The sequence below is a fragment of the Haliotis rufescens genome, unplaced genomic scaffold (genome assembly GCF_023055435.1).
Source record: "Haliotis rufescens isolate VD_foot unplaced genomic scaffold, xgHalRufe1.0.p SCAF_8, whole genome shotgun sequence".
NCBI classification, from domain to species: domain Eukaryota; kingdom Metazoa; phylum Mollusca; class Gastropoda; order Lepetellida; family Haliotidae; genus Haliotis; species Haliotis rufescens.
The window spans coordinates 27,621,301-27,635,269 of record NW_025964372.1 but is presented as its reverse complement, the minus strand read 5'-3'; the positions used below and the strand labels follow the sequence as shown (position 1 = coordinate 27,635,269).

The window sequence follows — 13,969 nt, the reverse complement described above, 5'->3', positions numbered from 1 at the left end:
AATAATCGTGTCTGTACAGACCATAATATCATGAGCTTCAATCCACGCAATTGGGATCGATGACATGCATCAACCAAGTCAGCGAGCCTGACCACCTAATCCCGTTAGTCACCTTTTACGACAAGCATAGTAACGGCAAGCATGGGTTGCTGAAGACCTATTCTACCCCGGATCTTCACGGGTCTTATTGTAGTGATTGGAGAGGAAAGTGATAAGAAATTAACTTGGTTGATGCATGTCATCATATCCCAGTTACGTGGATCGATGCCTATGATTTCAATCACGGGTTTTTCTGGTCTAGATTCGATTATTTGCCGACTGTCATATAGGTGGAATATTGCTGGGAGAGGCGTTAAACAACAAACAAACACACACCATGAACCCATACCTTTCGAGATGTTCATTACCAATGATATACACCTATGGTTGAAACAAATGGTACCATTGCAACGAGACCGGAGGTGGGATCAAACTATACCATTTACTATGTGCGTATCTTTGTATCAGATATTTATCCTTTGCCAGATTGACACTTATTTGTTTACGGAACGAGGCGGAAGATTGCCAAAAATAAAAAAAATGATTTAAAGTGATATTTATTTCTAAGTAAATATAACTATCAAAATAAAACTGTTATGGAATAATAATTGGCCAAATGCATTGTATATAGTCTCTGACCACTACAAATTCTTCAAAGTGAGTAAATAGCCTTCTCTGATAGAAATAAAAGTATGTACATGGTACTGTTTAAATATCCGATGTGATTCCCGATTAAATTGGTCCCTTGCATCCGTGTGCGGAATCAGATCCTCCAGAAGCACTTGCGAAATCCCCAACACCCAAAACAACCTGTGCTCATCTTCACGAGCCATGGGCGTTAACTGACTTATAAAAGCCCAGTTCCAACCCTTGCCGAACAAGGCTGGAATTCTGGAGTTACATTTTGGCCAGACTGAATGTATGAATAGTCCAATTAAAATCGCCCACCGAACTAGACAGCCGCTTCGTTAACAACATGGATTTCAACGTGGAGTCGACTGCAGGATTTGCAAAGCATGTGTTCCGCCAACTTGGCGTCGTCAGATATTTTGCAAATTTTTTCATGTTATAAATCAAGGTGCCTAAGTGATCTGATTAACTTCGCGGGATGACCCGTTTCATTACAATATATATATCTTGATGATCGATCAGATCGACTTGACTGGGTGCCGCCGTTTGTTTGAACCAAATGCAAGTGTTATGAGAGATGGAATCTGATTGGTCAATAGGAGGGACCTTCAAGGGACTGGTGGCCCTACGATCGTGCCTGGAAATTCCAGCCTAGTTCGGCAAGGATGGAAACTGGACTTTCTTAAGTCAACGCCCTTGCCTCGTGAAGATGCCTATGCTGGTTGCAAGAGGCAACTTAATGGATCGGGTTGTCAGACTCAGTCACATTGTTGGTGACGTGTCTTTGTCGTGCTGCGACGACTCGATTATATTACACACCGCCATCATATAGCTGGAACACTGATGGTTGTTGCGTTAAACAACAAACAACAAACAAACAAATTAAACAACAGACACAACAATAATAACGCTGAAATATCCATTACCATGCAGCTGTTTCAAACTTTCATTAATATATACTGACCAGCCAAAATTAACTTTTTCCCAAGCTGATCGGTCAGCACAAATTCGTGAACTATGAAATAAAACAAGATAGATATATTCTTATTATAAAGTTGGTGTTTTATTTACACTCCTTGTGTAGAACAGTGTGGTTCCAAAGTCATTGAATCGATTACTTTTAGTTAGAGACGACTATGCTTGTCGTAAGAGGCGACCAGCGGGATCGGGTGGTCAGTCTCGTTGACTTTGTTGATGCACGTCATCGAAGTCCACTGCGTGGATCGATGCTCATGATGTCAATCGCTGGGTTGTCTTGTCCAGATTTGTCATGTGTAGCTGGAATATTGCTGAGTGCGGCGTTAAACACTAACCAACAAAACCAAAACAAAGATAGTTGGATAATGTTGCCAAATAACATGTTTATCTCAACGAACAAGATAAATTAATCTGATCAAAAGGGATCAGGCGGTGTCACAACGGACTACAATACTGTGAAAATTTCTTTTTTACAAAAGTAAGTGTTTAATACTCATTTTGAAGTACACAGTAACTGAAAGTACTGTGACAGTAAATAAATAGCCAATACAACGGAAATAGTTCATCCCTCTCTGATGAATTAGCAGGGTTACAGATCGATTGATTTCGGGGACATTCATTGAATGTTATTTAAAATGTTCTGAAGATATTTTGTTTAAATTGGAAATGAAATAGGTAATAAATGCGACAAAACACTTAACATAACAATAAGACATATCCATTGTTCGATTCCGACTATATCATAAGGATGTGAAGACTCGCCAATCACGAATAGATCCAATTACCATTTGTCTGTAGAATGATTAATGCATTATTCTTCTACAAAAATACGGAAATATAAAACGAATAAACAAACATTCAAGAAATAAACAAATAGAGTTAGAAAATACTTAGCTAGAAAGCGAAAAAGACTGTAATGTTATCAATATTCTGTTGATAGCGATGTCTCCAGACAGCTGATGGCGATGTCTCCAGACAGCTGATGGCGATGTCTCCAGACAGCTGATGGCTGAACGCACAAAGACACCGTGATGCGATCCAGATTTTGATTAAAAAAGAACAGTGAAGATAAATGACAATATTTCCTATTATCCAGGACAGTATATATTCATTAGATGATGACAAATACCGTGAACATTCTACCACAAAGCAATATAAGGGCTAAATAGATTTGTACCATATATCTGAAGTCCGTTCAGCATCCCCAGAACGCTGTTGACTTTATTATCAAAGGGCATCACAATTGTCATGTTAAGATTCATCAAAACGAACACCTGTTTAATTCAACTTCATTGAAATAGTTAATAGCTTAATTTCACCCCACTGTGCCGTAGGGCATATCAAACTGTCAGGTAAATAGAAATTACACCTGGCCCACTATGGTTAATTCTGCCCCGTCGAGATGATTACAATCCTTGGTATAAATATAGAGACACCAACCCTATCTGACAAATCATCCCGATTGTCTACAATGCTGCTCATCTCTCTGTTCCTGGTTGTGTTGGGGGTTGCTGAGACACATGGTAAGTATTTTAACTGAATTTCCGACCACAAATGTTCATCTCTCATAAGGAAGTTTTCAGTGTTTTCATTATACTGCCAGTTAAGTCTTTTTTGTGTATCCTATTATACAGATATTATATACATGTAGATACGGATGATGTTAAAATTTGCTTTGTTCTGACATACTTCACTATGTTTATGTTTAATGCTGATGTTTATATATGAAAGGTGACTTTAGAAGTATATTGTCACCAACAGGCATATAACCATGCATATACATACGTATGCATCAGTTTGACTGTGTAGCTAGAATGTGTGTAAACTGTCGGGCACAAGACTTGTTTGATGGTATGATGGTGACTATACACGAAACAGGCACGATATGGCTTGTTCGAGGGTGCTGTATTTGATATGGGTATCATAGTTGTGTTTCGGATCTCATGTTTACCGTCTTTGAGCGACTGTTATGTGACGTTTTTATAACGTTCGAGTTTTTTTGGTCTAAACCAATTTTCAAGTGTGTATTTTCTTTTGCCCGACAGTTTAGGTGACATATACCTTGAAAACCAATTGAAGCATCAAACCCTTCTTTGTTTCAATATCCAGAAATGCCATGGATACTTTTGAAATATCTCCATATATAATTTTAAGGTATGACTAAGATACCACAAGCATGGTATAAGAACACTGTATACGTTTCCCCAGAGTCGAGGGTTGCAGGTACTGCAGGGTTCAGCACCATTGGTCTTATCCAAGTTCCCGCAGCTCATTGTGGACTGGTGGTTATTTGAAATAGTGAGTGAGTGAGTTGGGTTTAACGCCGCTTTTAACATTATTCCAGTTATATCACGGCGTGTAAACTTAATGTGGGAGGAAAGCCCGAAGTGATGCAGGTCTAAGACGTTTACCACTTCGGTGAAACCCAAGAGCACGGGTATGGTGCTGACAAACCTAGAAACATAATTGGGGCGAACCGGGATTCGAACCCACAATCCTAGGTTTCTGGCGTGCCCAAGGGTTGCAACTCTGCACAGCGAATCGCGGCGCCTTAGACGACTGGGCCACCCGTTTCCCCTAGTTATTTGAAATAACAAAATATTTGATAAAACAACCAGATTTTTACTGGTCTCTGACTAAAGAACTACTGGCCGTGTCAAAACTTGTAACATAGTCATATCATATGAAACAAATATCAATTTCTGTTTCTGCGTACAACATGAATATGAATATGTCACTTTATTATACAAGATACAGTTTTAAATAAATGGGTATATTATATCGAAAGCTGTGCTTAACTTTTTCCGAAGGGGTATTGTAACTGGTTTCGGACTAACAGACGAGTGGCTGTGTCTATACCTGTACTGTGTCATATCATATGAAGCAAAGAAACAGAGAAGCAAATGAAAGATAGTCAAACACAAATGGCCATGGAACACTTACAAAACATGTTATTCGATCATCAATATCCATTTCTTCATACGACATGAATTTGTCACTTTGTGAAAAATCACAAATGTTTTTTTTATCACAAAATGTATACAAGATCAAATCTAAATAAAATGGCTACTTAATGTTGAAATATATAGTAAGCATTGATAACGTTTTTCAAGGGGTTAGTTGCCTGTCAACCACAGATGCCTAAGTTCTTGCTAAATGTATAGAGTAACATGTTCAGAAACATATAAGTACATTGGTGCTCCTAATACAGAGCTTGCGACTTCCGAGTATCTAACAATTGAACGCATAGCTGCCATACTTTCATATTGTTTGTTTATAAATATATAAACATACTGTACCTGTTTATCTGACGGCGTTGTTTGATTACTCGTGAAACAGAATACGCAGGTGAATAGGTTTTTTCTCGCTTAGCGAGATTGTTAAAAAAAAGGTTGTAAAAAATGTTTGTCTCGCTAAACGAGATTGTTCTAAAACCTGTCAACGTTTCACCATCTAGAGTAGGGAAATGTAGTCTGTCTCGCTTGACGTAAGAGGCGACTAACGAGATCGGGTGGTCAGGGTCGCTGACTTGGTCATTGTATGTCATCGTATTCTAATTGCGTAGATCGATATCAATCACCAGATTGTCTGGTCCTGAGTCGATTATTTACAGACCGCCGTCATACAGCTGGAATATTGGTGAGTGCGGCGTTAAACAACAAACAAGACAAAACACAGTCCCCGAACCTCATTATGTTCCCTTCCGCTCAGCCCTTACTATAATACTATAGCCCCCCAAATGAAGCAAGTCTAGATTTTCCACTGGTTTAGTTCTGAATCTAACATCTCAATGAGGCTCCTTTACAATTTATAATTATGTATATTTCAATAATATATTTTCAGACTACGCGTTAGTTTAAAGGGTAATCGTACAAGAAACATTACACTGAAGTAACATGACGCTATTTTTGTCACGATGAAAATGAAATCTGTGCCCGGATATGTTCTTATTTTGATAATAATAAATCACTTTCCTTACATCCAAATGTTCATGTAATGTTAAGACAACAGCAATGCATGGCCAGATTTAACCCGTGAAGATCCTAGTTAGAATTGGTCTATTTGGTCCAGGCTTTTTGCAAGAGTCGACTGATCGGGTGCACTGGCTCGGTGTTGTGGTTGATGCATGTCATCGTATCCAAATTGCGATGCAATTCATGTTACTCACTGGATTGTCTGGCCCTTACTCGATTATACAAGACCGCTGTCATATAGCTGGAATATTGCTGAGTACAGCCAGATTGAATTACAGTTTGTTTGTTATTCAAGATAATTTAACATATTATGAAACCTACGTTGCGAAACAGAATAAAGCGTAATATTTATACTACAACGTTGAAATACTTACTGGGGAGACTTCTATAAGCATTGTATGCGGACGAGAGTGTGAGTGAGTGGGATGCTTTTCACGAAATGTTCACGAAAATAACATGAGTTTGGTTTAATGCTGCTTTGAACATAATTATATATAAGATCAATATTTTATGGTGCTTCAGCCCTCAATATGGGATGCAACTTTGAAGTGGTACAGGCCACGCCGTATATTTTTACCACTTCAGTGAAACCCATGAACTCGTATTTGCTTCATCTTTGATTCGATCAAATGATCAGAAGCTCAACAAATGTTCCAGCAACAAAGGGTCGCAACTCTCCACGTCGAATTCGGAGTTTTAACCATTGGGGCCAACCTTTGCTCTGTGTTTGAAGGAAAAGAGGAAAATATAGGTTTATAGCTTTGAGATGTAATTTACCTACAGCTGTGATTGTTTGTCCCAGGTGCTGTGATCCCCGTCGGCGGGTCACAGGTCTCTTCCTCCTCAGTCTTCACCTTCGGCTCCACGAACTCCGGTCCACAGCTTGCCGTAGACGGCGGATTTGGCACCAACTTCATCACTGACATGACTACGTTTGCAACGGCTACCACAGACACAGCCCCCTACATGGACATCGACCTGGGAAGCAACTTCCTTCTCACCTCCGTCACCATCACTAACAGGGGTGACTGCTGTGGTAAGTAGAGTGAGATGGCTGGGGTGAATTTATCGCCCATTTGAACAATATTATTGTTAACAGACGGATAGATATAATTATAACGTGTCAAATGATCTGATTGTCTACAAATTCGTCCTCACATCATGAAATCCCTATCGTCACTTATTGGGCATTACCTCGATGTACAGAGCTTGAAAGTAGTTCCTGCTCGATGACCTCATTTGCATATTTATCTGATCATAAGAACAAATTCATCGGGTTTCTTTATCACTTTGATAACACTATGAAATATATGAAAACATAGTTATAAAATGGACATTTATAAATAAATTGATGTTCTGTTTCAACATATGGGATTAAAAAAAAGCTATGAAAAAAACAATATATGTTTCTTAGAGGACAATGGTGAGTCAGGTGAAGGACTAGAACTGTTTTATGTATTCTAAGGGATGTATTCATGTTGTGGGCCATTACTCAGTAATAGTGAAGGCAATTATTGAGGATAATTCTTTGATTATGACATATTTCGTTTCATTATTGAACAAAATATTGATGATAGCCATTTGTGTTTCCTGCCATTACCATTCCACACTTTTACTTTCCCACCTGAAATAAATGCCTGAATAGCCAAAGTATGTTTGCATAACCGTACAAATAATAACACAATATTAGCCTTTACATATAATATCTTCTTCAGTTTTTCCAAAGCAAAATCTCATCAGAGGGTCGCTCTTTAAGTTTCACATAATTAATTTATATTTTTTTTAAACTGAACATTACTATATGCTTTTATATGTATCACATATTACCTCAATAAATAGACAAATTCGTCCGATGTCACGTTTAGCTTTGTCTGTCGTACTCAATGCTGTTCTTTGCTACCACCAAAGCAGTCAATTCCGATTGAGGCGTGTTGGTTGACTAATTCTGCGCTTGGTAAGCGAAGTTATCTTTGGTCTGACACAGCGAGGTAGACTTGAGTTGATTATCGTGGTCCCTCATAGCTGTAGATATCTTTTACATCAGAAACATGTACAGAATTGAGATCATACATGGCGTATATATCTTCAAGAACATTCTATGGAGAGCGTAATCCTACAATTACAACACATTCCTGCTGAACTTGATATCAGTCATCAACGCTCCAGTTCCCAAGTCACAGTATGTCCACAGGACCCTGTGTTAAACTGTGTAACCTGGCAGATTGTATGTTATCATGCCCCGACGGCGTGGATATTTGGACCAAGTGTTCCTGACTTAGACTATTTGAGGCTACCTCGATATTGCCGAAAAAGATATCATCATCATCACCCACTCTTTCCATCTTCGCAGCCGAGCGTTTTAGCATGTCTGAAGAAACTTATATTAGAAACAAAGGTCATTATCGACTACCCAAATTTGCATAAAAGGCTGAAAGACAATAATCGACTGAAGGGGTTGTGTTGTACATGTGTATATCTCTCCACCTTCGCAGCCGAGCGTCTTCGAAACATCCGAGTCGAGGTGTACAATAACGACCCAACACTCGGAGGAACGCCTCAAGTCTGCACCACAATCGGCAGCACCGCCCCCGCCGCAAGTTCCAACACCACGTTCGCCTGTTCGGCCATGGCATTCGGAAGGTACATCCGTTTTAACAAGTTCAGCAAGGTCGACGCAAATGACATCCTTCAGTTTGTAGAGGTGGTCCTTGATGGCGTTCCGCTAAGTAAGTATATAACTCTATAATTATATATATATATATGATGATAGTTTCATTTACCTACTTTATATATGATAGTTTCCATTCTGTTTAACTGTGAATGCTTCTAATGAATGTATAATAAGTTCTCGTAACAAGAATGCTGATGCAACGTTAAATGGCCACTCAATCGAAACATTGAAAGTATGGCGCCCAGCTAAGTAAGTATATAACTGTACATTTATACAACAAAAAATTACAAAGATAGTATCACATGATGGTTTTATTTACCTACTTTATTTCATATTGAATCTGTGATATTTTCCGTTGTGTTTAACTGTGAATATTTTCCTTTCTGTTTAACTGTGAATGCTTCTATTGAATGTATAATTAGTTCTCGTACCAAGAATGCCGATGCAATGTTAAATGGCCACTCAATAGAAACATTGAAAGTATTCGTGTGTTCTAGTGGAAACAAGCGCCATGCGATTATAAATACACTTCATGACACGGATGGCTCAGTGACTTCCAGTTTCCAGATCGATGTTCCTGATGTCAATCACTGGATTGTCTTGTCCAGACCGAGTCATTTATAGACCACCGTCATGTAACTTTGATATTGCTGATTGTTACATTAAACAACAAACAAACATGGCCTTGGGTTCGGGCGAACGTTCAGAGGATCAGCAAAGGGTCGCAACTCTCGACGGCGAACTCGGAGTTTGGACCATTCGGGCCACCCAAGCGCTGTGTTTGGAGGAAAAGAGGAAACTATAGGTTTATATGTTTTGAGATGAGATTTACCTACAGCTGTGATTGTTTGTCCCCCAGGTGCTGTGATCCCCGTCGGCGGGTCACAGGTCTCTTCCTCCTCAGTCTTCACCTTCGGCTCCACGGACTTCGGCCCACAGCTTGCCGTTGACGGCGGATTTGGCCCCGACTTCATTGTTGACAACACTACGTTTGCAACGGCTGTCGAAGACACTATGCCTTACATGGACATCGACTTGGGCAGCAACTTCCTTCTCCGCTCAGTCACCATCACCAACAGGGCTGACTGCTGTTGTAAGTAGAGTGAGATGGGGAGGTGGGTTTAACGCCGATTTGAACAGTATTTCAGTTAAAGACGGCGTTTCAGTTCAGTAATGCAGGAGAAAAGCCTATAGAGATCCAGCTTGTTTTTTGCCACTTGCATGGATCCAAAAATAACAAACGAGATGAACCTGTAATTTGAAGTCACGATCAGCAGATCGAGGCAAGCCGAAAGGATGCAATTCTGGACGAATTGTGTCATTCATCTCTTGAAGTAACCCTATGATCTAGCGCATGCCTTGTTGGGTGTTCATTAGTGTAAAGCAATTATTCGCCAATAGGCTTCAACGATTATCAGTCGAAGAACTAGAAGCATATTTTGCTTGAAATCAGACATGAATCAGTTGTATACTGAACAACCCTAAGACTATGCAAACATACACAATATCGTAGCTATTATCGATGGCACGTTCAAAAACATTTTCAAAACTAAAGCGTTGATTACTTTTGGTCGGGGTTGATACCCATGTAGTGTGTAAAATATCACGTTGGGAGATGTAAACTGCGCATGAATACAATGCTTGAGTGAACCGCCCCACTGATCATATGGTGCAAAGTGATCTTTTTGTCTAATCGAGCAGACATCATGACACCGATATCGTAACTAAATCTTTATATGAAAGATGTATTTCTTTATGGATATATGTTTTTAGTCTTAAGAATTCTGTTTTATGAAAAAAATCATATTGTTCACAATTTGTGGTAAATAGCATGTTTTGAAACAGGGGATTGCAAATGCAGTGTTTCACATGCTGCCATAAGATTGTCGCGTGTATATCAGAATATCATTCTCCTTGGGCGTATAATAATCACAGAAGTTCCATTAACTGTCCGACAATTAAAATAGTATTAAACTATACTTGTACTCACTTCTACAGTCTTTCTCAACGGTTGCAATTGAAGTTTGTATATAGTATACATTTTTTTAGTGTAAACTGAACATTACTAAATGTTTATAATATTTAACACATAATTATCTAAACAAACCGCCCTCGTGGTCGATCCCCGGCCGAGTCATACGAAAAGACGTTAAAAGATGGTACTTGTTGTTACCCTGTCTGGCGCTCGGCATTAAAGGGCTAAAGCAAGGACTGGTCGGCTCGGAGTCAGTATACTGTGTCTGAATGGGGTATTCATGTTAAACTGCGTTATGTAATCTCAGTGGACTAGCACTAAAAATTGGCATCAGTCCGGCCTAGTACAAGCGGCCACACACACACACACACACACACACACACACACACACACACACACACACACACACACACACACACCGTGTCACCTCACCTACTAAACAAATAGGCTGCTACCAAGGGAGGAGTGTGTATGAATGTTGTTATTATTGATCCCAAACTAATTTCAAGAATCTATGGAGTGTACAAATCTAGAAATGCAGCACATTTCTTTTAACCTTGGTACCAGTCATCAACGCTCTAGTTCTCAAGTCACAATATGACCCAAGGACCCCGTGTTATACTGAATGGACTGGTAGATTGTTTCCCTGGCCCAGACTATCGGAGACAACCTCGTTATTATTGTTGAGTAAGACATTATCACTCACTCATCCGAAAATTCACAGCCGAGCGTCTTCGAAACATCATCATCGAGGTGCATGACAACAACCCAACTCTTGGAGGAACGCCTCAAGTGTGCACCACAATCGGCAGCACCGCCCCCGCCGCCGGGTCGACCACGACCTTCAACTGCACAGGGACGCCAATCGGAAGGTACATCCGTCTTAAAAAGAGCTCCAAGGTCGACGCTACTGATATCCTTCAGTTAGTAGAGGTGGTCCTAGAAGGCGTCCAGCTACGTAAGTATATGACTGTATTTATCTGATAGTAAGACAAATGAGGATGAAATAGTATCACATGATAGTTTCATTTGTATACTTGTTATCCCTGGTTTTCCCGGAGTGTAATCCGAGTTGGTTGCACCAAAATGTACGCACCTACTGAGTGCATTCATTGTAATAAAGTAGTTGTATATCCATTGAGTGAAGTCCTTGTTAAGACGGCGTTAAACCCATCTCACTCACTCCTCCACAGAATGTCCTTGCAACCACTACCAGCTGGATCAGAACTGTTTCTGGTTCTCTGGATTCCAAGCAACCTATGCCCAAGCGCAGGTAAAAAACAACATCGTATCCATGTGCAGGATTAAATTGATTTATTTCATATTAACAATATAATGTTACACTTACAAAGTTCAATTTTAATATATTGTTACACTTATGTAAGCATGTTAGTTACTGTATTACACATTGCTGTGTCTTAATGGTGGTCGGGGGCACGGGTGGCCCAGTCGTCTAAGGCGCCGCGAATCGCTGTGCAGAGTTGCGTCCCTTAGGCACGCACGAAACCTATGATTCTGGGTTCGAATCCCGGTTCTCCCCGATTATGTTTCTAGGTTTGTCAGCACCATACCCGTGCTCTTGGGTTTCACCGAAGTGGTAAACGTCTGTGACCTGCATCACTTCGGGCTTTCCTCTCACATTAAGTTGACACGCCGTGATATAACTGGAATACTGTATAATGCGACGTTAAACCAAACTCACTCACTCACTTAAGGGTGGTCGGAGGATACGGGTGGCCCAGTGGGTAAGGGACCCTCATTCAAAGACAGTGGCCAAGCCAGCATTACGTAGTCTTGGGCTGAAATCTCAGACACCGAATCTTTCTCTCTTTCTCCCTGCGTCTGTCCTGGCATGCCTATCACGACCTAAACCAAACTCACACAATCAGTCAGTCACTCACTCACTCACTCCTTCACAATAACTGAGATAATGTTAAACGCTGCGTTAAACCAGATTCACTCAATAACCCTCAGTGTCTTCAGTACTCTTGGATGATACTTTGCGTGTTTGAAGACTACATGAATATTGTTACAGGAATACTGTAACATCATCGGAGACAATCTGGCCATGATCCGAACCCAGGCTCAGAGCGACTTTGTCAACGGTGTTCTCGCTGCCAATGCCCAAAAAGGTAATTTATAGCTTGCTTATACTGTTTCTTGTCCATTCTATATCACGAGTCACAGATCAACAAATGATTCAACTTGGACCTGTGGCAGTGTCAGATATCAGTTTGAGTTCCACCCAAGAAAGCGTTTTTGTCAACGGGGTCTTAGATAAAAGGTTATGTTTAAGACCAAATCAATTTCAATTTCGATTTCAGCAATTCACACACGGTACAGGTAAGGCTCGTCTTTACCTGGACGAGACATAGGCCCAGATACAGCTCCCTGTTTAGGCTAAGCTATGCATCATCTAACTGCATCTTTTTCTCTTGCCCTCATCTGCAGGACTTTACGAAATAAACATTAGCGACGATTAATTGGATCTGGAGATCAGTCTCGGAGAACTTGTTGTTTGTTAACGTACCCTGACGGCTTGAGGTGCTGCTGATAAAATCAAGCACTCGTTGGTCTGGCTACGAATGGATTATTTACCGCCCACCGTGTAATGGCTTAAGAGTTCAACACTTCATATTTTCTGTCACTTAGGTCAAGAATACTGGATTGGGGTGACCAATCTTTTTGACCGGTTCCAGTGGCGATATCTCCTTGGTGACGTTGTTCCCCTGAACGGCTTCACCTCCCCACTCGTGAACGGCACGGGCACTTGCAGCACCTCTACCTCTGAGAAGCACCCACAAAACTGTGCCGTCCTGGAGAAGAACGACGCCGGCCAATGGGAGTGGGAGGGAGAACAGTGTACCAGGATGGAGTACTTCATCTGTCTGGCAATGCTGCCCATACCTTCACCCTAGAGTCTATTGGTTATTTAGTTTACAGTCGTCATGAGTAAGGTATCTTGTCTAGATTGTGATACTATTATAAGATAGGTTGTGATACTATTATACTGATGTACTCGTAAATAAAGAATAAGCAATATCATTGTGTTGTGTTATTGTTGTATTATGATATATTTTAAAGAACACCGTATTTTTTCACCATAGCTAATCGTGTTTTCTTTATCTTCTTTAGCTACACTTTCAAAATGGTTTATGGAACAGTGACAAAATTATGTCCGAATACCTATTGTGACTTGTACCATATGTTTCCGTGTTTTTAGGGAACAATTGACTTGCCTTTGCGTGTGTTGTGATTGGTGGAGCAGGATACGCTCACCTTTTCGCAAACACCTAATGTCACTCATTGATAGTGATTCATCAACATAAACACACCACACTTAGCATGACGGTTTGGATGTCAGAAAAAAATATACCATTCGTTTAACGAAGTGGACATTTGGTTAAAAAATAACATGGATTTCAATGTGCAGATTTCGGTCGACTGCAGAATTTGCAAAGCATGTGTACCGTCAACATGGCGTCGACACATATGTTGCAAATCTTTTCATGTTTTAGTCAAGGTACTCACACGATTTGAAAATGATGGGACTTTTCCCGACGATGGGTCTACAAACAGTACGAGCGGGCTTACAGTGTCGACTAAAGAGTATAGTTCTTGAACCAGAACAGATTCACAGACCCCACTAGATCAGACAAAGACCGCAATAAATTTGCAAACATGGAAATTGATATTAGGTTT

The 13,969-nt window shown here is 40.3% G+C and overlaps 1 protein-coding gene across 1 annotated transcript; it reads left to right on the top strand.

Moving 5' to 3' along the window:
• Window positions 1–3,083: 3,083 nt before the first annotated feature.
• LOC124143508 lies at window positions 3,084–13,309 on the top strand. The gene is made up of 8 exons (XM_046512509.1): window positions 3,084–3,170; window positions 6,424–6,657; window positions 8,114–8,347; window positions 9,152–9,385; window positions 10,992–11,225; window positions 11,461–11,540; window positions 12,303–12,399; window positions 12,920–13,309. The coding sequence occupies exons 1-8, from the start codon at window positions 3,119–3,121 to the stop codon at window positions 13,183–13,185; spliced, it is 1,431 nt and encodes a 476-aa protein (XP_046368465.1). The 5' UTR covers window positions 3,084–3,118; the 3' UTR covers window positions 13,186–13,309.
• Window positions 13,310–13,969: the final 660 nt, after the last annotated feature.